At 47.1% G+C, this 24,321-nt stretch overlaps 1 protein-coding gene across 1 annotated transcript in view; it reads left to right on the top strand.

Annotated features, from left to right (window-relative positions):
* SLIT3 (slit guidance ligand 3) overlaps window positions 1–24,321 on the top strand; it is a 598,986-nt gene that overhangs the window by 463,702 nt on the left and 110,963 nt on the right. The window contains exons 9-12 of the mRNA XM_058545649.1: window positions 1,100–1,241; window positions 11,149–11,220; window positions 16,388–16,459; window positions 20,110–20,181. Of these exons, the coding sequence (XP_058401632.1) occupies window positions 1,100–1,241; window positions 11,149–11,220; window positions 16,388–16,459; window positions 20,110–20,181 (358 nt within the window). The remainder of the gene's footprint in view (window positions 1–1,099; window positions 1,242–11,148; window positions 11,221–16,387; window positions 16,460–20,109; window positions 20,182–24,321) is intronic.

The raw sequence follows: 24,321 nt of genomic DNA, 5'->3' as shown, positions 1-24,321 counted from the left end.
GGGGGTCTGCAGAGTTAGTCTGAGTTTGGTCTCAGCTTGTGGCCTGGGAGGGGGGATCTGAGACATTGAAATAACCCCTGCTGACTGGATCCAGCGGGTGTGGGGTAAGGTCCTGAGAAGGCCATTAGGTTGAGTTGACATTTTGGACCACAATGTCCACATTTGAAAAACTAACCACTAGTTTGCAATTCTCACCTCACTTTGAAGATGTAGTCATGTCATGAAAACACTTAGTGTCTTTAAACATTTGAATTTACATCTTGTGTGAGAGATTTGATGTGACCACCAGAGAAAGTGATTCGGGTTCTTGAGACTATGAATCTTGAGTTAGTTTGCTAATATTTATGTTTATCTGCATTTGGCTTTCTAAGTAAGCTCCTTGGCTGCCATTTTCTTGGGTTTTTACCGCTTTGCTTTAAATTCACACTGGTTCTCACCTCAAACAAAATTAAGAGCTGACTCCAAAAAATGTAGTAACTTACTTGCCTTTTTAATAATAAGTTTTATTTGCATGTTCCCGGGACATACAAGCTGTTTGGAAATGCCTTAGGTGTCACTGCTGATGATTGTATTGCCACTTTGACAACATCAGTGCCCTAAATGGGGAAATTCTGCCACCTTTTTTCCTCCCACCTGGTTTTGATATCTACAGTGACTTCCAGCCCCTAGGGAAAGGAATGAGGGTGTATCTACACTCAGCATCCAACCCCTAGATAAAAGCCAAAAACCCAAGGTGTCATTCAGACATTGGGCACCCTGAGAAAGTGGTCCCAGTGTATGCTCTTTGCATTCCAGTGACATATTTTCACACGTGATTGACTCTGAGATCAGCTCTTTCTCTGAAAGACCAGGATGATGGGATGACAGAGCAGGTGGAATAGTCCAGAAATAGTCAGGTCAAGGTCCGAATCTCTCCCCTGGGCTGAATATTTAGCCAGTGACAGCTATGTCTCCCGATGAGGGGGCATGTCAGCTGGTGATCATTTTTCAGGTAGCTCGTCAGGTAATGCTGCCTCCGCGGGAAGCCAGTTGAGGGGCACAGAAGCCCAGGAGGCTCCTGACACTGACGTGAGCTGACCATTGTGTTCTGGCCCCACAGGCCCCCACTCGGAGCCTCCTTCCTGCAATGCCAACTCCATCTCCTGCCCTTCGTCCTGCACATGCAGTAATAACATTGTGGACTGTCGAGGAAAGGGCTTGACGGAGATCCCCGCCAACTTGCCAGAGGGCATCGTCGAAATGTAAGTGCCCCGTCTGCCACCCTCTGTCCCTGGCGAGCTCACCTCTCTGTCTCAGCCGGTCCCCCAGTAGGCTGACAGGATGTTGGGCTAGTGGAGCTGTTAAAAACACCCAGGAATCTCTCTGCTGTCCTTCTGGCTCTCCACCGTATCAGAGCTCAGTGAAGAGCATAGACTCTAGAGTACAGTCTGCAAATTACGGCCCGTGGACCTAATATGCCCACTGCCCATTTTTATAAACAAAGTTTTATTGGAACACAGCCACACCCATTTGCTTATGTATCATCTGTGACTGTTTTGTCCTGTACTGTAAGGCAGTATTGAGTAGTTGTGGTAAAGGAACTTATGGCCCACCAAGCCTAATATATGTTCTGTCTGGTCCTTTACAGTAAAGTTTGCCAGTCCCTGCCCTGGAGTCACCCTGCAGTTCTATCCTGGCTCTACCATTTGCTAGCTGTGTGACCTTGGGCAAAATAATTGCTGTCTTTCATCTCTGGTTTTCTCATCTATAATAATGAGATAATTATAGTCCTCTCAATGGGTCATTGTGAAAACTAAATGAAATACTGCTTGTAAGCACTTCATACAGTCCTTGACACATGAGCAAGTGTTCCATAAAGCGGTGCTGGTGGTGGTGGGAAGGATGCGAATGATGAACAGATTTTATAGCTGCTGTTATCTGAGAAAGAGACTGAGCTTTTCATCATTTCAAAGCAGATTATTGTCTTCTAGATCGGGTCTTTAGGTAAAGAGATAAGATTGCGCGTGTCTACGTGTGTGCGCAGATGTCCAAAATTCCAGTACAGTTTGTCCACGTAGCTCAGCCTTGTCCACTCTTCCCTCAAACATAGAAAATGGCCAGTGTCTCATTCTGGATTGAGTAGAGGGTCAGTCACATTGACCTCAAAATCACTCTTTAAATGACAACAGTTGTTTTCATTTTCTACCTTCACCTTTAGGTGGCTTTATTAAAAACATGATAGATGCAACTCTCCTACTGAAAACATCATTAGATAAAATCCCTCCAAATAGACATGAGCTTCCCTCGCCTCTCTGCTCCATCTCCTCCTCTCTCTCCTTCTATGCATGTCCTTCTGTTCCCAACACGTTCCAATAGATGGCCCATTGACTCTTCCGTCATACATTTATCAACGAATACCTATTGGGAGCACACTGTGTTCCAGTCATCGTTCTGTGCTTGGAGAACATCAAAGAACAAATAGACAAAATTTCTCCTTTTACGGCACTTGCATTCTAGTCAGGGGAAGAGTGTGATAAACAATAAACAAAGCGAAGTAAATTAGATAATATGTTAGAAGGGGTAGATTCTGTGGAGAAAAATGAAGCAAGCAAAGGACTTGAAGTCAGTGAGAGAAAAAACAAGTGGATATCTGGAGGAAGTGTTGCAGGTAGCGGGAACAGCACGTGCAAAGGCCCTGAGGTAGGAGTGTGCCTGGCGTACCAGAAGACCAGTGTGTCTGGAGTGGAGTAAACAGAAGGGAGAGTGTCAGGGTATAAGGTCAGAGGGGTAATGAGGGGTCAGATCACGGGGGCATTTTAAGGACTTTGGTTTTACCCTGCTTGAGATGAGAAGAAACATATGACTTACAACAATGGAGACTTAGTTTTTCTTTCTTCATCTGCTTTGCCAGCTTTTCTCTGATGCCTTTTAACACTTTCTTGCCCAGCCCCAGTGGACACAATCCATGCCTCCTCACCCTTCCTGCAGGCAGGAGCTAGTCAGCAAAGCCTCCTTTTGGCCTGACATCCACGCCTTCTGTGGCCTTCATCCACCTTCACTCAGCCCTCAGACTTCCTTTCAGCAGGAACCAACAATTAATCCCCTTCCTGTTTTACTGTAGCTCTCCTTCACTCCTGTGGTCCATTGCTCTAGCCTTGGAGAGCCCTTCTTTCCGTGGGATTCACTTAGACCCCACTGCCTCTCCTGCTCATCCCCTTGCGTCCCTTCTTCTACCATTTCTCCTTATTCTTGTCATTACTCTCCTCCCCTTCACCATTTTCTCCCTCCCTTGATTCATTTTCCCCCTTCTCTCCCTCTCTCCCCCCCGTGGTCTTTACACTGCACTTCCCAGCCCCATCTCTTTCTCCACCTGGTTAACCCTTTGCTTCTTGTTATAAGAGCCCTCCCCTTCCCTCTCCAACCGGGCCAGGACACTGGCCTTCCCAAGATGGATGTTCAACACAGAATTCCTGCCAACATTCATCTCATCTCAGATTCCAATAGATTGTTCCTTTCTTTCTCTGCCCCACCTCATTCCTTTCTCCTTCCATCTGCCAGGTTTTCTCTTTGGCAGCCACACACCTTCCCTTGACCAGATCTCAAACCACAGCCTGAAAGAGGCCAGTCTAGGTGGTCAAGCTATGGCCACTGACCCCCACCCCACCCCTGATGCAGGAGCTCTGGGCCTGCACACGCTCCATTCCTGCCCCTGCTCCACAGCTCTAGACTGCCAGCTTGGGCCTCACAGGTACACAGCTCTGGTGTCTGGAGAGAGAAATTGCAGGGATCCACATCAGAGGTGGGAACCATGAGGACCAGAGCAGACTTGGGCTGTCGGGCTCACACCTGGACATCAAATTTTACAAGGGTCATTGACAAGCTAGAGCAGTGATTTCGGAAAGGCTGTCTGATTATTACTGAGTTTTTCCTGATATGAGATAAAGCGAGAAAAACAAGAACAACATCACGTTTTTAAAGGAGTGTCCTTTATTGTAAGTTCCTGGACGTCCTTATTCTGTTATTGTTATTATTTAAAATGCTTTTCATTTTATAAAAAGTTGGCCACTGAAGGCAGAATATATATGTGTGTGTAGGTGTGATATATATGTGTTTAATTATATGTGTAATTATTATATAATTATAAATGTATGTCTATTATATAAATATGTATTATGTATAACACATACACACACACAGATTGCCTTAATTGGCAAAATAAAAGATTTGTAACCGTGTAGCCTGTGAAGTCTAAAAGTGTAGGACTGAGCAACCTAGCTAGAGTATTTCCAAAAATAAGCAACTACAAACACAACCAGGTGGTTAAGAGTGCAGACCGTGGATTCAGGCAGACCCACGTTCTCTCTCCAGCCCTGCCTTTTAGCCATTGGTAAATAACTCACTGAGTCTTGGTTCCCTCAAATGGAAAATGCAGAGGCTAACAGTGGCTTCTTAATGATTCTTGTGAAAGTTAAGTGAATGTATGCTGTCAGATGCTTAGCATTGTGTCTGGCACATAGAATATACTATGTTAGCAATGATTGTTGTGACTACTGCTAGGACCCCACTTTCATACGGTGTGGTGAGAAAAGCTAGAAACCACATTATAGGAGCTGGAACTACCTACATAAGAGATCCCTCCCTAACGCTAGGTCGGTTCCTTGACGGTTATGGTTGAGAGAATAGGTTCTAGAACTAGTCTAGCCACTTGCCTTAGAAATGAGCCTGGCAATAGCTCGTGTCCATGCTGATGTGTGTGGACGTGGAAATAAGGCTGCCTGTCACTGGGCACCCATGGCCCACCGGACAGACTGCCCAGGACTTCTCTTGCTGTGCTTCTTGCCTCATCCTCCTCTGTGATGAGAGGAAGCTGAGACATTAGAGTGGATGAGGCAAGACTCTGTGGTTAGGAGGGTTCTAAGAGAGGTGATGTGTAAGGGAGAACTTTGAGGGGAAACCTACTTGTTTCTAAGAACAACAAAGCCTGTGCCCAGGACCTGTGTGTTGGCCCAAAAGTCTTTAAAGCAGCTAAAATGCATCCTCTTAGCAGTGAGAGATGACCAGCAGATGGGGGAGGTTGAAAGATGAGAAGAAACGGGGCAGAGAATTGAAACTGCAGGATGCATCCCAGATAAATAGGAAGTGTCAGACTTATCATCCCAAAGTCATCTGAATGTGGCTTTTTCTTTTCACCACCAAGAATTCCACCTCGTGTCCATGGCCACCTATGTAATCCAGATTTCTCTTTTCTCTTTAGGGGTGCTTGGCCCCATATCAGGCTCTCTACTCCCTGTTCTCAATGCTTAGCTAGTAGCGATGCTATAAACCTTGGGAGGGGTGCTGTACTTCCCAACATTTGGGGGGAGGAAAGGCTCTCTCTCAGGCAGAGCAATCTGGCAGACTCTTGTAGGTTTTTTCCAAAGCCAAAGCAGCTCAGAGAAATGTGCACTGGTCTCCCCACATGGCAGAGCCAATTCCTCTAAAAATAGCTTTCTGCCAGAGAACCCACAGTGCGACGGTTCACTGCAGATTTTCCTCGAAACTGAGCTCGCACCAACAGCCCTGCGCTTGCTGCTCCCCGTCGTCTCTCTGAACCAGCTGCAGCCTCCAGGAGGCACGGATTCTGGGAAGAGCCAGAGGCCCACGTGTACCCCTGTTCTGTCATCTTCAGTCCACCCTCCTGGGTCCTCAAGGCTGCAGAGGGACCATCTGTACCTCGAGCCCCATCTTAGTCCCTGTCCCTCCTTCTTCCATTTTTGCCCCATACCCCCAGGTAGTGTCGGGCAGTGTCTCATGCCCTCTGCTATAGCAGGTAAATTGAGTTGATGGAGAAGGGCTGTGGATGGGCTTAAATGTCAAGTCATAAGTGAAAGCATCTAGGGGAACAAGTGGCCCCACTTTCCACTAGTCTCACCTCAACCCCATTGTTTATTGCGGATGGGGAGACAGCTGCTTAACAAAAGCAAATGTTCCTCCATTACGCTGGTCACCAGGGCATTTAAGAAAAAGAGAAAGAACTAAAATAGCCAACAGAAAAAAAGGGCTGGAACACTGTGGAAATCATCGACATCAGTGATTCTTACAACGTTCTGAGGGCGTTTCTGAGGGGCTGCCACATGGAAGGAGGGGAGATGGGGTGGCTGGGGGCAGGTGCTATAAAGGGGAAGCCAAACAGGCAATAAAATAATTAAGAACAGAGCCTTGGGATAAATAGTCCTGGGTTTGAATCCCAGTTCCACCTCTTACTTTGGGCACATTTCTTAACATCTCATGCCTCACTCAGTTGCCACTTCTGCAAAATGGGGCTCATTATCCCCACTAGAGATTTTCCACGAAGATTAAATCACATGACGTGTAGAAAATCAGCATGATGTTTGGATGCTACTAAATGGAATCTAAAAAGAAAAATCTTATGTACATGTATGATGCGACGCGATAGAACTAGTTAGTCTCAAGTTTACATACTATTCTTAGTTTTTTTCTAAAATGAAAAAAAAGTTTCCTCTGTTGGAGGTGTCTGGGCATATGCATATAATAAGAATAAGAAGAGCACGTCTGGCTCTGGGTCTGCACCTCTGTTTTCTGTAGGCCGTGCCAGGTATTCCCAGAGCAGGTTAGGAAGGTTAGTGTCACATATGTCCACATTCCTCAGCTTTGCAGTTGACCACACATATAAACTCGGTGACAAAGTCTAGGACTCACTGCCTTTCTGAAGAACTATTAGGAGCAAAGGGAAAGAAAGGGAGAGGCCAGAAAGGGGCTGCCCAGAAGTGGGCCCAGAATACAGCCTTGAAGGGAACCTTCCCCTCAGCCCTATTCCAGGCCCAGGGATGTATCAGGAACTGACCCTCTGGGCTCTGAGTTGCATGGTCTCCAACCAAATGACCCAGGATGACTTTGGGGAAGGATGAACATAAATTTCCTTCTTTCACCAGGATCTGGACATCCTAACAAGTGTTCCCAAGTCAAGGGAAGACTAAGAGAGGTGGAAAGACTTAAGAATCATTGTCAACTCTCATGAGCATGGCTTCTGGGGAGAGGCAGCATAGCCTAGAGGTTAAGAACAGAGGCATTTGAATGAGGCCAACCTGGGTTCAAATCCAGGCTCTGCCATTTACTAGCTACCTGACCTCAGGCAAATTGGTTTCTCTGAACCATGATTTCTTCATCCCTAAAATGGGTATATTAATAATACAGCTTGCTTTGTAGTATTGTTGAAGGAATAAAATGATCCAGTGTGTGAAGAGCACAATGTCTGACATGTAAAAATCCCTTAATAAATGGTAGACGTTTGCCATTATGGCCGCCTCAACCACACCACTGCCAATAAATATTCCAGCCCAGCCCCAGAGCCTCTTTACCAGGTGACTGGCAGCCATGCCCCTGCACTAGCCGTGCCCCTGCCAGTCTCTTTGGCATCATGTTGACTTATGTATTGCTATAAGTAGCTTGTGTTCAGTTGCATGTTTGCAAATGACAGATCTTTAAGGAAGCACCGAAGAACTAGGGCAAATCAATATGGAGCGCAAATGGCTGAAATCCCCATCAGATGTTCCCATGGTTTTTACTGGTGCCGGAAGATGCTCAGATGTTTGATTTGTATGTTTGTTTTTATGCTCGTTCTATTAAATCAGTTTGCAGCCTGAAGAATGTTTGCCAGACAAAGAAAGACACATGTGCCAGTTAAGAGAGACCTAAAACAGCTGTTGGCTTCAGACACATCCCTAAATGTGACAGTTTTTGCTGATGCTAATGCTTCTTTTTGTCCTTCACACTGAATGTTTGTCGCTGGGAGTGTGGATCTTAGTATGCTTGTTCCAGGCGGTAGGACTGGGCTATGTGTAAAACCTACCAGGGGCTACCTGACGCATGGAGACTTTGTGTGTGTGCACGCCCACGCCAGCCTTACTCCCCTGGTGGAGAGGCCGTTTCCCCAAGGAAGCAGGCAGTGGCTGAAAGGATGGAGATGCCTCAGCCCCAAACAGTATCCAACAATGCTCCGTGCTCGAGAGTTCGGGCTTTTGAATTAGATGAACTTGAGTTCGAGTCCCAGCTGTAGCTCTTCCTGGCTTTGTGAGTTTGGACAAATGACTTAACATCTCTGAGCCTCGATTTCCTCATGTTCAAAGTGAGGATGCTAATAACAAATAGGATCTGCCTCCCAGAGGTGTAAATATTAATTTAGACAAACCGTGTAAAACTGTTAGCCTGATGTCTGACTTATAAGCCCCTGATACATATTATTTCTTATTATTGTTGTTATTATCCCTAACCTTGCCTTGACTTTACATTTGAAGCACATTGAGTATTCACAACTATGCCCCACCCCAGACACACTCTGATGCCCCCTGGGGCAAGGTTAACCCACGTCATGTCATGGCTTGGCACTGCATGAGGAGTCAGGTGTCCAGCCAGTACCCACAGCAACGTAAGAAGCAGAGAGGCTGCAGAAACCAAGACCATCATGTGTGCAAGTCTGCAGAGCACAGGATGCACAGCGACGCCCCTATTAACAGGGTTAACAGGCTAAGACTGGAATTCTTTGTTCTTTGTTCAAACCACACCTTTGTGCTCTATTTGCATATTTTATATCTATTCGCATCTCTTTTCCATCTTGCCTCATCTCCTATAGCCTTTTTACTGAGTATCTACTTCTGTAGAGGCTGCATGGTGTCTCAGAATGAACACTGGGGTCTTAAACTTTTCTGTGACTTTGGGAAAGCCACTTTAGTCTCTGGGCCTCAGTGTCTCCATTTTCAAAAAGCTAGAGAGGCAGTGTGTCCAATAGATAGAAGCAGAGAGATGTCAGTTCTGCCGCTTCCTAGCTCTGTCACTTAGGACAGGCTATTTGATCCCTCTGGGTTTTACCTTTCTCATCCACAAAATGGGGCCAACACAGTTTGCCTCATAAGCCTAAGGATTAAGAGAGATGATAGACATAAATCAACTCGACTCTAAATGATAGCTCTTCTTGTTACGTTAGCAATAAAATTTGGTTCTGTGATGGACCGTCTTGGGCTGGTCTCCATCACCAGATTGTTAACCTCCTTGGGGACAGGTATCACATCGTGCTCCTTGATTTGTCCCTCCCTCCATTCTTATCCTTCACCACAGTGGAGGTTACTTGATTAGGAACCGCACGGAACGCCGGCCGACGGCTCACCCAGTGCTGACCTGACTTGCTTGTGCTCTCGGCCCGCAGCTGGCAGCAGCAGATCCTCTCGCAAAAGCTGAGAGGGTTGCCATCATCACAGACAGTGACTCTCTCCGGAGGCATCATCCAGCCACGATCCCTGGCCAGAGTGGCAGGTGAATCACAGGATTCCTAGAGAGCATTTGCCACCTGACTGGCAGCCCCAGAGACCCATGGCGCTGCTGCCTTAGCTGAGACATCCCTGCTGAACTCGGCTCAGCTGGAAAACGAGAATGTCCTTGGAACTTCTCAGTCAAGGCAGCCTGCACCAGGTCTGCTCCCTCTGCGGGGGCTGTATCCAGTAGCCAACAGTCTCTGAGACCTTGTGGCATGCTTCTATGCCTCACCGTGAGCCAGCCAGGCCCCTGTCCAGCCAGCCTGTACCCACGTGCCCAGCAGAGCACACTCCCACCCCCTCCAGCCGGCCACAAAGCTTTCTTAATAGACCGTGGCAGTCTCATTTGTAGACTCTATTCATCCGGCAGCCAAGAATGATCTGTGCGGATGCTCCCTCTCGCCTCGCACCCTCCCTTCTTCTTTCTCCCCCCTCTCCCCCTCCCTTTGGCCTGGAGAGTGATTTGTCTGTGTTATGGGTAGGCCTGACAAACCATTCCACATTAGCAGCTGAGATGTTGTTTGAAATGGGAAAATTGCTGGCAAACTGCTCCATTAGCGGTTCTGGTAACAAATACTCTGTTCCCCCAATGAAGATGAGATTGCAGAGGCACAAATTAATACAACTGTCTCCCCTACTCTGCAGCAGGGATTACTCTTCAAGATGAATGGGTTCATCCCAGCCAGAAATGTGCACCACTGGATGTAGCCTCTGAGGGAGCCAGTTCCTCCCGTCTCTTCCTTCTGCTCCCCCCATCCCTCCCCATACACACCTTTTTATGTGTCTTCCCAGCTGAGGGTGGGAGGAACATCCATGCCAAATGAGGAGGTGATGAAAAGATCTGCACCTCAGAAAGAAGGGAGATGGATGAGGAGGATATGCTGAGTCCTCAGCCTGGGCCAGGGCGTCATTCATCACCTCTAATAGAGGGCCCCACCTCCCGCTCGTGTCTGTTTCCCACCACACCTGTTCTTGGTGACGGGAAGTCATTTGAGAGATGAACGAATAAAGAATAGAAATGCTCACTCACTTGCTCCGCATGGCCCCTTCTCTTCCAAGGAAGTTCTGGGCCCTGGGCCTGCAGTATCTCTTGTTCTTTCCAGAGTAATAGAAGAGGAAGCATTTCAGGAAAGTCCATAAGATGGTAAAGCCACAGGTTCCAGCAGCAGCCCAGGGGAGCAGTCTAGTCGGGGCCCCTGGGGCCCTCAGGATGTCAGGGAGCCAGTTTGATGAATATCAGGCTGGGAGCCTAAAGATTTGAAGGCTGTTTCTCCACCATATTAGAACAGCCAATTAAAAAACCCAGATGTTGTATCAAATCCTTATGTTGTATACCTGAAACTAATATAATGTCAATTATACCTCAATAAAAAAAAAAGAAAAAGCCAAAAATGAAGTCAGCCATGGCCGTTTCTGCCTGTGCGTTACCCCAGTAGCCGTGTGCGTGAGTTTTAACTGAACAGTGACACGCTTCCATGACAGATAGGCATTGCTATTGCCCACAGCCCATCTCTTTTCACTCTTCCTTCTCTTTATCCCTTTGACTTTTCCAGCACTCTGATTACTTCCTACAGCTTTTTCTGAAGAAGACAGCTGCCTCCAAAGACAGCTGATAAAAAGCAAGAACCAAAAATCCCCAAGGAGAAGTTACCTTTTCTAGCTTTCTCCAAGGGGAGTTAGACCCTGGGCTGGGTGCTCCATACACCAGAACGTGAGTCTCTGGCTTTTGCACAGTGTTACCTGGTCTTCCTCGACCGAGGATGTGTGCCACGTTATGGGAGAGACCATCCTGTCCTCAAGGCCCTCAGCACCCACTTGTTAGTGGGCGGATGGTTAATTGACTCTTCTCTGCTCTGTTTCCTAGACGCCTGGAACAGAACTCCATCAAATCCATCCCTGCTGGAGCCTTCACTCAGTATAAGAAGCTGAAGCGAATGTGAGTTTCCCCTGGGGACAAATGAGCCCTAATGTTTTCAGCTTGGGGGATAATCTGTCATGTGTGGTGGGCAGCCTGCCCAGATGACAGGCTGTGTCACATTCCTCCTGGAGAGTTCTGTGTCGGACCTGGGATGCTCTCCTAAGACTGGGAGGTAAGGTCCAGAAGTGCTGCATTCAGATGGTGAGGTACATGGGTTTAGACACCTAAGGGCCTCTCCAACTAGAGCGAAGTAAAATTATCTGGTAGGAGGTGGAGTTGAGTTGGCCTAAAACACCCATATCACCTTTTTTATTTTCCCCTGGCTTTCGTGATGTGGACATAAAATAGGGGTTTCAGTGGAGATGTGACAGTGGCCCTGTATCATTCTACAGCACCGTCACCAGCATCCCTATAGCCATGCACACATTCATTTAACAAATACTTAATGAATGTCCAGTGTGTACAAGGAACTGTGCCAGGATCTGTGGATAGCGCGGTGAACTAAAACGAAGTGTGCTCTCATGGAGCTTACATACTCGAGTGGGAGAACACACCAAATTAGCTAGATAAGCACTAGAAATTGATAAGTACTAGAAAGTAAAGCAAAGGAAGGGAAGGGCATAGAGAGTGATGGTGGGCTGGTGTTTTAGGAGGGATGCCCATGAAGGCCTATACGTGCAGGTGACCCGAATGAAGGAAGGGAGCGAGTCATGAAGAGCCCTCAGGGAAAAGCAAGTGAAAGTCCTGGGGGGCGTGCATGGATGTTGGCAGAACAGGGAAGAAGAGTGGAGTGAGTGAGGGATAAAGTGGTGGGGATTGTGTTGGAGACCTAGGTAGGTAGGGCCTAGATCCTGTGGGCCCTTTAGTCCACGGTAAGGAGTTCCCATTCTAAGTGAGATAAGAAGCCTTGGAAGGTTCTTATCCTCCAACAACATATTGGATTATCATATTGCCCATGATTATCCTCAACATCCCCATTACCACTGTAACCAATATCACTGCCACCACTACATCCCATTAATACCTGGTGACACTAGCACTGCTGTACCTTCCCTACCACAGCAGCCGTTGACAGCATTATTGCCTTCATCCCCGCCATTGTGGCAACATCGTTCACCATCCTTCCCTATCACGTGACTGCCCTGAGCACTGCTCTGTGAGTCACTCAGAGATGGGCACTCTGAAGGGGAGGCTAGTAAGATTCAGAAACGGCCCAACCATTGGCGTCAGAGATATTAAGAATCTGGAGGAAACTCCTTTCGCTTTTCCAGGCTAAGAAATCGTTTATTATAGCCCAGTAATCAAGATGCTGTTTTCATTGCACTTGCTTGCTCTCTCTGGCCCCCCACAGAGGAAAGAGAAAGGACAGGTAGTGCTATGCATGGACTCGATCTTGTTCTCTTTCACTCGAGGCTGATTCATCAGTGTCCCTTGAGAAGGAGGGCTTACATTAAAGAGGTTAAGTGTCTGCTGACTCCTTTTATGTTAAAAATAAACATCCCTGAGAAACAGAGGCATTGGTAGGCTTTACCCTCAGATCTCAGGAAGCCAACTTCCCATCTCCCTGGAAATCCAAACCAAACAAGATTTTCTCCTGGTACAATTCCAGAAGTAGAAACCAACATAATGAGTCAGCCCTAACACGTACTTATTCCCTCCCCTTGGCAGGATTCCTGCTGGAGGAGCTGTATAAATATAGGCCTTAATATTTAAAACCTTGGGCCATTAATCTCCTGGTCTCCCTGCTTCCCCTGCTCACTCCCCATACCCCCCCAATTCATTTTTAAAGCCCAGCTTGATTATGCAGCCAGATAGTAATTTCAGTGAAAAATGACAAGTTCAGTCATTGCCCCAACCTATATCTCTTGCATGATTTAAGTTACTGCTCTAATTTTTTGTGAAGTCCAGGTAATTTAGAGCTTAGCTGTGTTTTACTGTCCTTTCTCCATCCTATTGGAGTTGCCATGATCTGTGCATTCAAAATTCATAAGACCTTCTCAGTCACGACCTGGAAAGTGAATTTAATTTTTGATCACTTCCGAGGCTATTGATATTTATTATGATGCCTTTTTTTTCCCATGGGGATGGTGGTAGGGAAGAGAGACCACTTAAAAATTTTTCAACTAACGGAATTTCAGAAACCCAGACTGAAGTACGATGGCTTGGGAGAAGTAGGGTCCCTGGTGAGAATGGATTTTAAAACCCTAAGTGTGAATTCCTCCTAGGTGTGTGTGACCAGTTTATCTCTAACATCTAACAGAAAGAAGTTTCCCCTCAACTATAAATGAACCATATCCTCCTCTTATCTCTAATAATAAAAAAGAAAAAAAGGAATTCTCCCTGAATGAATGGCTTTGTCCCTACCTATTTCTAGTGGTCAGCTTAGTATAAAAAGTACTTCCAGGGGCCGACCTGGTGGCATAGTGGTTAAGTTCCCACATTCCACTTTGGCAGCCCGGGGGTCATAGGTTTGGATCCCGGGCATGGACCTAGACACAGCTCATCAAGCCATGCTGTGGCGGCGTACAAATAGAAGAAGATTAGCATAGATGTTAGCTCAGGGACAATCTTCCTCAAGCAAAAAGAGGAAGATTGGCAACAGATGTTAGCTCAGGGCCAATCTTCCGTGCCCAAAAAAAAAAAAAAAAAACCTTCCAGGTAAAAACTAGTATTAAGGTAGAGAAGCCATTTATAGGGAAAGTAGAAGGCCCTGGAGAGGCCCTTGGTCTTAGAGGGTTACTTAACTAGTAGACAGACGCGTTTGGTGTGTTTGGTTCTTTCATTTCTACACTCTTAGGTAGAGCAGTAGTCCACGGGCCCCAGGACTTCCTAGCATCTCACACTTAACATCCCTGCTTGCCCTATGGGCTCTGGAATTTGCCACCTCTGTTCTGAACAGTCTGGAAAAGCCACTCCCTCTCAGTCGTCCAGTTTATACATCCCAGGGGACTGGGATAGGTCTGAGACTGACCAGATTCTAAAAAAAACACTGTGGCTAAAGTATGACCTTCTGCATGGGAATCACCTAGAGATTTGTTAATATACAGATTTCTAACCCAACTCCCCAGCTGGCCAAATCAGACCCTCTGTGGGTCTGGTTTTAATAAACATTTTAATAAACACCCTAGTGGAGTTTGAGAACCACTGGTCAAGATTGCCCCAAACGCCTAGAGTCACACCTGATGCGGATTGGGAGGGGGTCAAGCGTGGAGATTGGTGGCAGCTGAAGCTTTCTCCAGTCTGCCTTCCTGTCCAGTGCCACTGCATTCTGTGTCCATCATAGTGAAGTGGAAGGGAGACTTGAGATGCCAGCTCTGTACTTAAATAGCTGTGTCAAGTCACTTGTAGCTCTGGGTTCCTCACCTCTCAGGGCTGCTGTTTCCTTCCTGCAGAATTAAGAGTTAAGACGAAGTGACCACCAGGATCAATTCCCAGCTAACCTGTCATTTCTCCAATGTCCACTCCCCACCATCTCCAAAACCACGAGACACCTCACCTCATGCTGTAGAGAGGGCTGGGTCCGAAGTCTAGTTGTGAGCTGAAAACCAATTTGCTGTCCCAACGCTAAGGCAGAGGGCTTCCCCACTGGTCCCAGAACTTCCTCTTGCAGGCTGGAGGTCTAAGTGCCTTGAAGGGTTGTTGCATGGTCAGGAAAACAAGAACAAACCAGGCCCTCTGACTAGTCTGATCTGAACACACACCTTGACTGTTTGCCTGAAATGCCCTACCGGGCAGCCACGCTGAGGGCGAGGAAAATGAGAATAATCCGAGGCATTTGCTTGTTAAGACCCTTATACAAAAATGGAGCGCTGAAGCAAAGCCCGGTGTAAGCTGACAAGTTTGCGAGCACAATCTGCGGATTCGTTAGAGGCAATCTCGTCCGCTAAAGGGATAAGCTTCGTGGCTGTGCCTAAGAAGGCTTAACCTGTGAAGTATCTTTCAACTTACAGGCTGTGGAAACAGGGAGGGAAGGGAGCAGAGGCCTAGGCAAAAGGTTGTCGAGAAGCCCTTTCGAAGGCTATTAGAAGGAGGAGAGAAATAGGCCCAAGGAGTGTGCTTAAGAGGCTTGGGACTGGGGGGGGGGGGGGTCTGGCCTCGCTGGAGGCAATTGCTTAAGAATCTGCTTAGATGTGCTTTCTTCTCGATATTCCCTTGTCTCCTCCTTGTTGACCCTCCAAGACCCCAGCTCCCCCTCTTCTGCACAAAAGCAAAGACCCATTGATTTATTTTGTTAAAGAAAAAGAACCGGAGAGATTTATTGTCGCTGGAAATTGGAGCATCTCCCCATCCCTGAGCTAATGACTGTGAGAGAAAGTCTTCCCCCTCAGTGAAGTGCCGTTAGCAAGAACTGGAGGCTAGGTGCTCAGAAAGGTCACTGGGATGCTGGAAAGTGGGCAGCCTCCAGGTCCACGCGGGAGCCAGTTCAGGGAGATTCCTTGGCACTAGCAAGACCAGGTTAGCTGCCTCATGGCCCAGTGTTTTGGAATCCTAACACACAGCATCCCTCTCACTCACATTATCCCAAGGCCCTGGACATCATCAACCTGGGCTTGCTGCTATCTGAGGAGCACTGCCAGTGACAGATCCATGTCTCAAAGCCATCCCGTGAGAATCTCATGATGTGCTTACATCACACGGCCTGGAGGATGCACCAAACCAGACAGAGACTTAAGCCATTGTTCAAAACCTCCTTTCAGGGCAGGGAGGAAAAGTCACTGGGAAAGTGAAATGACTCAGGACTTTTGGGGAGAAAAATAAGTATTTGCTGAGGCATGAGGCAAGAAGATGATGCTCACAGGGACCATGGCCCATGATTGGGTGAGGCTGGTTTCTGCTTCATTTATGCTATAATTGTTTGGTAATGTGACCTAAGACAAGGCCCTAATTTGGGTGCAGTTTCTCACCTACAGAGTGAGGGCTCACCTGTGCCAAGCCGTATGTCCAAGTTGAGATGCCGTGGATGAGTGTTCTCTGAAAGCCAAGAAAGAGTGATGCAAAAGTAGTATATTTTATCATGAGGCAGTTGAACTGAATGCTCTTTAAGTCTCTTCCCTTATACTATGAATAAATTGATTGAGTGATTAATTATCACCATCTTGAATACCTCACATGCTTGATCACACTTAGGAATGGCCATATCACGCCTTTGAGCTGTGTTCTCAGACTCTCCGGTTAATGTTTTTAGAGACATCAGCAAGAATCAGATATCGGACATTGCTCCAGATGCCTTCCAGGGTCTGCGATCGCTCACGTCGCTGTAAGTGGGGAGCAGAGTCGTGGGGTCGGGGCGGGGAGGGTGGGAGAGGGATGCGTCCATATTTTTCAGGAGGTGTTTATCAAGGCTTTATGTTCCCTTACACACTTGTGGCAACCTGGTAAAAGAAACAAATATTTCTTCAGGGGAAATTGATCCTGGGGAATATTTCTACAACCCAAATGCATTATTTTTATTGATTAAGTGCCCAGCAGCCTTCCCAGTTATTGGCTTCTAATTCGAATGCATCTTCTATTCTGACCGCACTCCCTCCTCCCATCCCGCACGCCTCGGCAGCGCCCTCTAGGGACAACGAGGGAGAGAATGGTAATGTGTGTTTATCACCAATGTGCCCATTTCGTGGCCTTGTCAAGGGAGGGGCTAATTTTCTTCCCCTGATTTTCAGGCTTTTTATCCAAAGTAACCTCACGGCCATTGTTCTGAGAAAGCATCAGTCCGATACTATAAGCCCTTCCCTTCTTTGATTTTGAAACTCTAGGGCAGCCTACTGGGTGGAACCAAAACCTTGCCCTGCAGGGGTTCAGAGACCCCACCCCCACCCCAGGGGCAGGAATGCCTGAGCTCTGTCCTGACTCTCTCAGTCACTCACCCTGGGTGGCACAGGAACGTCACTTGAGTCTTTGAGCGTGTTTCCTCACAGGCAAAGAGGGAACAGTGACACCTTCCCTGCCTAACACACATTCAGTAGTGGCCATGATCACAGTGATAACAATACCTGGCAACACTTATTGAGTGCTTACTGTGTACCAGGTACTGTTCCAGGAGTCTTGCAAGTCTAATCCTCATAACAACCTAAAATATAGACTCTATCTTCATCTCTCTTTTACGGTTGAAGAAATTGGGTGCTCTCAGCTCCACACAGACAGGAGTTTTTATCTGTTCTGATCCTGGCTGAATCTCTGTCACCTCAAACAGTACCTGGTACATAGTTATTGTGCAAAAATAAAACTTGTTGAATAAATCAATGTAACTTATCTGAGGTCCACCAGTGGTGGAGGTGGGATTTGGACCAAGCAGTCTGACTCCAGAACCACTCTCTTGATCCCCGTGCTATGCTGCCTCTTAAGATAATGTTCAAAGGATAACATAAGATACAAAAAGGTCTCATCAGTTGATGTTATTTCTATCATTTGGTGACCTGCCCACCTGGGCAAGAGCGAGGATGCTCAGAGGCAAGCTGTCCATCCCCTGCCTCTCTGTGCAACCTGTTTGCTTAATTAGTGAGTGGGCAGGTAACAAGACACACATTTTTCCCCCACCTGGGCCTATCCCGCTGGGAAGGGGCTGAGGACAGGGATTCAGCTGTTGCCTGCTGCTAGCAGAGTAAATTAGTTTCATTATCGGGTAGAACATCTGGCTGGGATATCAAAGACAGGATTGTGTGTAAGATTAGTGTCTGCTTATTGTGCTGAAGATCATAGAGAGGAAGGGAGAGCAGCCGTGTGCTGCCAGGATCCTAGCCCTACCCCCACCTTCCCGTCCCCCTCGTCTGCTTCCCTCTGCTGGGATTTGGGAACAGTCTGAAGACAGTGAATGCTTCCAGTCTTGCAAGAAAAGAAATTCAAAATCTGGTTGCCAGACATGAAATTGGCATGCCACTAGCCAATTCTGAAATATATTGGGGCATTGTTTAAGTGAAGTGCGTTCACTTCAATTTATGCATTCATCCATTCATCAGTAGATGCCTACTGTGTACTGAGTAGTATTAGAGGCACTGAGAATGTGGCAGTGAACTGGACACAGTGAACTGAGACCTTTAGCCTCATGCAGCTTTGAAAACAAATACACCCAGTCCAAACTCAGGAGCAGCCAAGGTAAGGGGCAGTAAAGCCTTTAACCCCGTACCTGTTCATTCATTCTTTCAACAAATATTGATTGTGCTAGACGCTGTTCTCAGCTCTAGGGACCCAACCATGAACAAGCCACATAATGTCACCACATGCACAGAGCCTACATTCGAGGGGACTGGGAGGTGGAGGCACAGAAAAATTTTAAAAGAAATATATAAGTAATATGACATAATGAAAAGAGATGAAGAAATAAAAGTAGGCTGACGGGTGGCAAAAAAAAACATTAATTAAAAGTATTCAGGAGAAGCTTCCGTGGAAGAGATGCTTAAGCTCAAACCTGAAAGATGCAAAGGAGGCAGTCAAGGAAAGATCTGGGGGGAAAGCCAGATGGTTCTACACTCAGATGCCCTGAGGTGGACCCACAGCCCACTTCAGCCTGAGCCACAGAGTGGTTGACCACTATGCTTAGAGATGTCCCATATGGATGCATGATGAGTGATGAGAGGACCCCCATCCCAAGACCCCTGGCCCCACCACCCACCAGCTTCTGCCACACCAGAAGTTCTGCCATCAGCTGAGACAAGCAGACAGTGACATTACTACATTTGGCACAGTGAGCAGTGGGACATTAATATGAATTACAAATGTGAGCCTGAGCCATCATGCTGACTTTTATTTAGTCATTAATTTGTTGAAACATTAATGAAACACACCCGCAGGCTGAGCGAGACGCTCCCTTTTCAATCCTGGTGGCGTCTGGAAAACGGGGGGGTTTGGTTTATCGCTCCCATGTAACATTTCCTCATCCTCATATTTTGCCTTCTCAAAGACACATAACAGCCTGGATTTGCAATCCAAGGAGGGATTGAATAGTGCATTCATTCAGTGCACTTCAGGGCCCAAGAGAGAATTAAGAAACGACAACAACAAAACCCTCCGTAGCTATGTACCCTCCATCTCTGAGGAGGCTAGATCCGAAAGACAGCAGAGTCTGTGTGATGGGTGAGAGCAGAGAAGGCCAGCAGTGTCTTCAGTGCCTGTGATGAGGGCCAACAGGACCCCCCAAGCACTGGGCTGGAGAGGCAGACAGTAGGCTGCTTCCCCAAGCCTCACAAGTCCTCAAAGACCAGCCCATGAATAGGACACACCAGTGTGAGGGACTTTCACAGGCCTGAGAGAGGGGTAAAGAATTCAGAGTTCCTTGGTTCCTGGAACTCAAAGACTGGAGTGTCAAGACTGCCATCACTCCAAGATAACAATTCCTTGCTCCCCAGTTTTTCCTGAGAGCCCGTCCTTGACTCAGCAGTCCCTGAGTCATCTGGATAGGACCCCAGATACCCAAGCCCTGTCTAAGTGGATGATTAAAGGACTCAGCTCAGGAATTCCTAGGATGCAACGGGATATTAAAAGGAAAGGTTCTATAGGCTGGGTTCAGCCTGATCAATACCCATTGAAGACAAGAAGACACAGGGCTGGCCAGCTTCCCACGTATGTTATTTATTGCCAGGGTGTGAATCATGTTAGCAGCTCAGGGAGACACCACAGAGCGACTGCTGCTTCCTATTGTGGATTATTTATTGCACTGGGTTGCCCAGGAGTGAAACAGGATGGAGCCCATTTCTCCTCGCTTCCCAGACAGCCTGCCCCTCCAGCCCCCAGTGGCGCTCGCCTGCTGTCTCACTGGTGAGGAGGAGGGATGAGGTGGGCTGGGGAAGGAGATGCTCTGAGATGTGCCTCCCCCCACCGCCAGAGTTGGCCAACGTGATGGCCTCCTACATGAGTGGGCTCCAGTGGCCTCTCATCCATGGTGACTGCTGAGTCTGCTTCTCCACTCTTTTCCAGGGTGCTCTATGGGAACAAGATCACCGAGATTGCCAAGGGACTGTTTGACGGGCTGGTGTCCCTACAGCTGCTGTGAGTAGGAACTTTGTCACTCTTTGTGTCTCTGGGACCATGCCAGCTCGTTCCTGCAAACTTTGAGCCATGCCCTGTAGAGTTCTACTTTTGACTTTATGTATGCCAAAAGGAAAAAAAATTCTAAGTTATCCACCCCTCACCTCCATAGCCTCTTGTTGGTGGAAGGAGAGCCAGGGAGTTGGCAGAGGGAGGCCAAGGTCAATGTGAACAAACCAAAATGGTACAGCTCAGGAGCGTGGCCCAGGTGTGAGTCACTAACCATAGGTTTGGGGGCCAGAAATTAAGCCAGAGCTGAATCCTGCAAGGAGAAGCATCTTGCAGGGATGGGCTAGAAATTTAGGGAACTAGAACATTCACACACCATATTCTAATACTAAAGCTGAAACAGAGCTGCTGATAGACAGGTGACCATGAAGAAGGGTAGTGGGGGGTGAAATAATTAGAGAAGAGCATAATCAGTCACTGATGTGACTCTGTCTGGGTAAGATATGGCTAGGGGGAGTGTTTATTTAATTTAAAGGAAGAGTTGTTGCCTCGAATTTTAAGCTCTAGGATTATTTATTTGCATTTATTTCATTCTGGTCATTTGAGCTTAAATGTTTGAAGAAGATAATTGAACTTTGATATGGAGAGACGGGGAAAGGAATTTTGCTCATCCTGTATTTTAAGATTTTATGATCGGGGAGAATTATCTCTGGTTTGGATTAGGCAGCCATAGCATCTACACACGTGTACTGTGGGTGTGGGAGGGTATGTGTGTGCACATACACGTCCATGTCTGCTCGATGACCGTCACAATTCCTATTGGTATTAGGCATTGATCTTGAGTATCCTGTAGCAATGGAGAATACAAGTCTCAGAGAGGTAAATGACTTGCCCTCAGTCACCCAGCAAAATAGGTATGGAAACTAGAGTAGAGTTTACATGGTCCTTTGGCTCAGAGGACTCCCAGCCCTCTGAATAGCACAAGACGTATGGTTGCAGAGATGTGTATCTGAGTGTGTGTGTGTGTGTGTGTATGTCTTTTTAAAATCACGTCCAAGTCCCAGGCAGTGAGGAAGGGCCTGGGGCCTCCCTGCTTGCCAGCTAAGTGACGCTACAGTATGAGTTTGCAGACCACGTAGTCAGGCCGGGTCTCCGAATGAGTGGGAGGCCGGGAACAAGGAAGGAGAGAGGAAAATAGGCAACATCTCATGTGGTGACACCCAAAGACTCTTCAAGGCAGAGGAAGTGAGTCTTTTCCTCAGCCTTTCCCTTCTCACTCCTTTACTCTTTACCCTCCCCATGTCCTTTAAGACTCAGCCCTGGACAGGTTCTCCTAGAAAAACACAGTAATGTGAATCATGTTGCGATGAGATGCCCAGCTCATTTCCAGACAGTGCATCCATCAGAGCAGTGGTCAGGCTTGTTTCAATGAAGCAGAAAGCAAGAGAAAGAAAATTCTGTATCTTTTTCTCTGCATCTCCCCCACCTCTGTCTCCATGTCTGTCTCACTCTGTGTCTCTGTGAGGAAATTCATGTTCAAAGGTCTCAGGATTCAGTGGGCCTTTGAAGTGATTTGTTAGAATGACATGCCAGGGCTCTGCAGGGAGCTGGGTGTTTCACAGATGGTGTTCTTTGCTTGTAGCAAAGAAACTGTAAGTTATAACTGCCACCATAAGGCTAGTTAACTGTAGCTATTAATCCCTTGAAAGAAGAGTAACAATAACGTCGGCCTTGAGGTAGATTTGGGAGTATTGTGTTCCACTGGGCTGGAGTGAATATCCTTTACAATCTGTGCATTTAGCATGGAAAGGAAAATGCCCTTGCATGCACTAAGAAGAAACATAGCATGCATCAAAGCACCTGGCACAGTGCAGGGCATGTAGCAGATTCAATAAATACATGTTTTTCAAGAAGGAAATGTATCCCAGCTCCGAGCTGACAGTAGTCATGAGTGAATAGAACTAACAGGACTTTGCATGGGCCTGGAAGGAACTGAAGTTTAATGTCACCATTTTGAGCAGATGGAATAGAGTAGCTGGGAGTAAAGACGAAGCATCCCCCCCTCTCTTGAGACCAGAGTTGACACAACTCAGGCAGGCTCACTTTCCAGAAAGAACCAGCAACTGTAGCCGTCGTTGGGTTTTGACCTGCTGTTGAGCAGTTGGAAAGCAGGTCCTGATTAGATCTAATTTAGCATTCAGCCCACTGTAGATTGGATTTCTCCTTGTTAGACTGGAGACACTGTGATAAGAAGGCTTTGATTAGAATACCCTGATAGTCTGGGTAATTTCCTCTCCTTTGACTCGAAGGCTTTTTGCGAGAGGTTTGTGTTTTTTCTTCTCTCTCTGTCTCTCAAATTATTGGTGCATCACAAAGCGGCCTCTGCCACACGAAGTGATCTTGGATATCTCCTTTCTGGCACTTGTCAGGATCCTGCCGCTAGTAAAGTGGGTACGTTGTAGTTGGTTGTCCTGCCCGCCGCCCTCTCCCCGTTTCTCCAAACTTTTCAGCCATCCCACCAAACTCGCCCAGCCTGGTATATACCCAGCCCTCCGGGTCATTTTCTTAACATGTTCATTTGGGCTGATGGCAAGCACTGGTAGAATGTCTCAGGCTACAGAGTTTCTCAGAGGCTGCAGCAAATGGGTCCACATGGACGAGCCTCAGCAGTCCTGGGAATGACCTCCTAAACCTGACAGCCTGTCCTCTGGGTGTCAGCCTCGCAAGAGTCACCTTCTTTAGTTTAAGATCCAAAAGCTTGGAGTTCCAAGGAACTTCAGTGCTCCTTCCCCCCGGCTGGTGCAGAAACGCCTCCCATGCCCTCCCTGACAAATCTTCTATCACTCATTTGTGATGGTTTCTGTGATAAGTCATCACAGCATACTTAGGAGGTTAGGAAGCTTTTTCTTATACTAAACCTCAGTAGTGGCTTCTGGGAAACTCAGAAAAGGCTTCAAATGTTTGAAAATAGCTAGTATGCCTCCCTGTACTTAAACAGGTTCAGTTCCTGCAGACATTCGTTGTACAAACACACATGCACTGGTTATGAGTAACAACCTTTATATGTATAGTATTGGTGGAATGCAAGGTTATCTGTCAGCTTCCCTCCTTAAAACAGGCTGCTGGGAAGTGATTCAGGTGCCCATTTGGACAAGAAGAAATGTGTTTAGAGACTTCCTCCTAAACTGGTGAGAACTGAAATATCCCACATAGAGGGTTCTCAGAATCCAAGGTTAGGACAGGACATGCCACTGGGCACATGCTCCCAACTCCAAGGATGGGAGCAGCTGGATTACCAGAGCAGTGACCTCACCTCTTCTCCCAGGCTCCATCTGTCTCCTTCCTCACTGGAAACTTAGGGTGGATGCTCCTGTTCCTCTCCATTCCCCTGCCCACCCAGGCTCCTGGGCTCCTGGGACATCTGTGGAGATAGTGATCCTGGGTATGCAGCCAGCTGGAGTGCCCCAGATCCCTCACCTTGTGCCTCAGAGGTCAGTCCTCCCCAAAGCCAGAAAAGCGGTCAGTGTGTTTCTAGAGCTGTCACTTCCTCTTCTGATGGGCATCTGCAAGCTGCATTGTTACAGCTCCCCCAGGGAATAAAGAGCATTCATTTAGTGCTCATTGATTGCATGGTATATATAGGAAAGTCACTCAAGTAGGGCGGGCAGTCATTTGAGGTGGAAGCTTTCATGTAAATGCTGGCCGTGGTCGATGTTAAGCCTGCTCCAGGAGGTCTTAAACCAAACCAGACTGTCTTGGGGCTGGAATAAGTTAAGACAACCCAGGCACCTGTTGTTCGATTTTCTTGGAAGGCAGACAAGACCATTTGAGGATCTTGGAGTTTGCCAAGCAACATGCCAATTACAGAGCAGTGAGCAAAACTTCACTCCCTATGGCTCACTTTCCCTCACCAGCTGTTTCACAAGTATTACTACTGCTGCTAATAATAGCAGCTTACATTTATTGAATGCTTAATATGCTCCAGAACCTGTGCTAAGCAATTTCATATGCATCATCTCATCTCATCTTTGCAACAATGCTAAGAGAAAGGTATTGTTGAAAGGCCCATTTTACAGATGGGGAAACTAAGGAACTGAAGGGTTAAGTAACTTGGCCGTTGTCTCTTAGCACGGAAGTGATGCAGCATTGGAA

Source organism: Diceros bicornis, chromosome 1 (assembly GCF_020826845.1).
Source record: "Diceros bicornis minor isolate mBicDic1 chromosome 1, mDicBic1.mat.cur, whole genome shotgun sequence".
Classification (NCBI taxonomy): Eukaryota; Metazoa; Chordata; class Mammalia; order Perissodactyla; family Rhinocerotidae; genus Diceros; species Diceros bicornis.
This window is presented reverse-complemented; position numbering and strand designations above follow the sequence as displayed.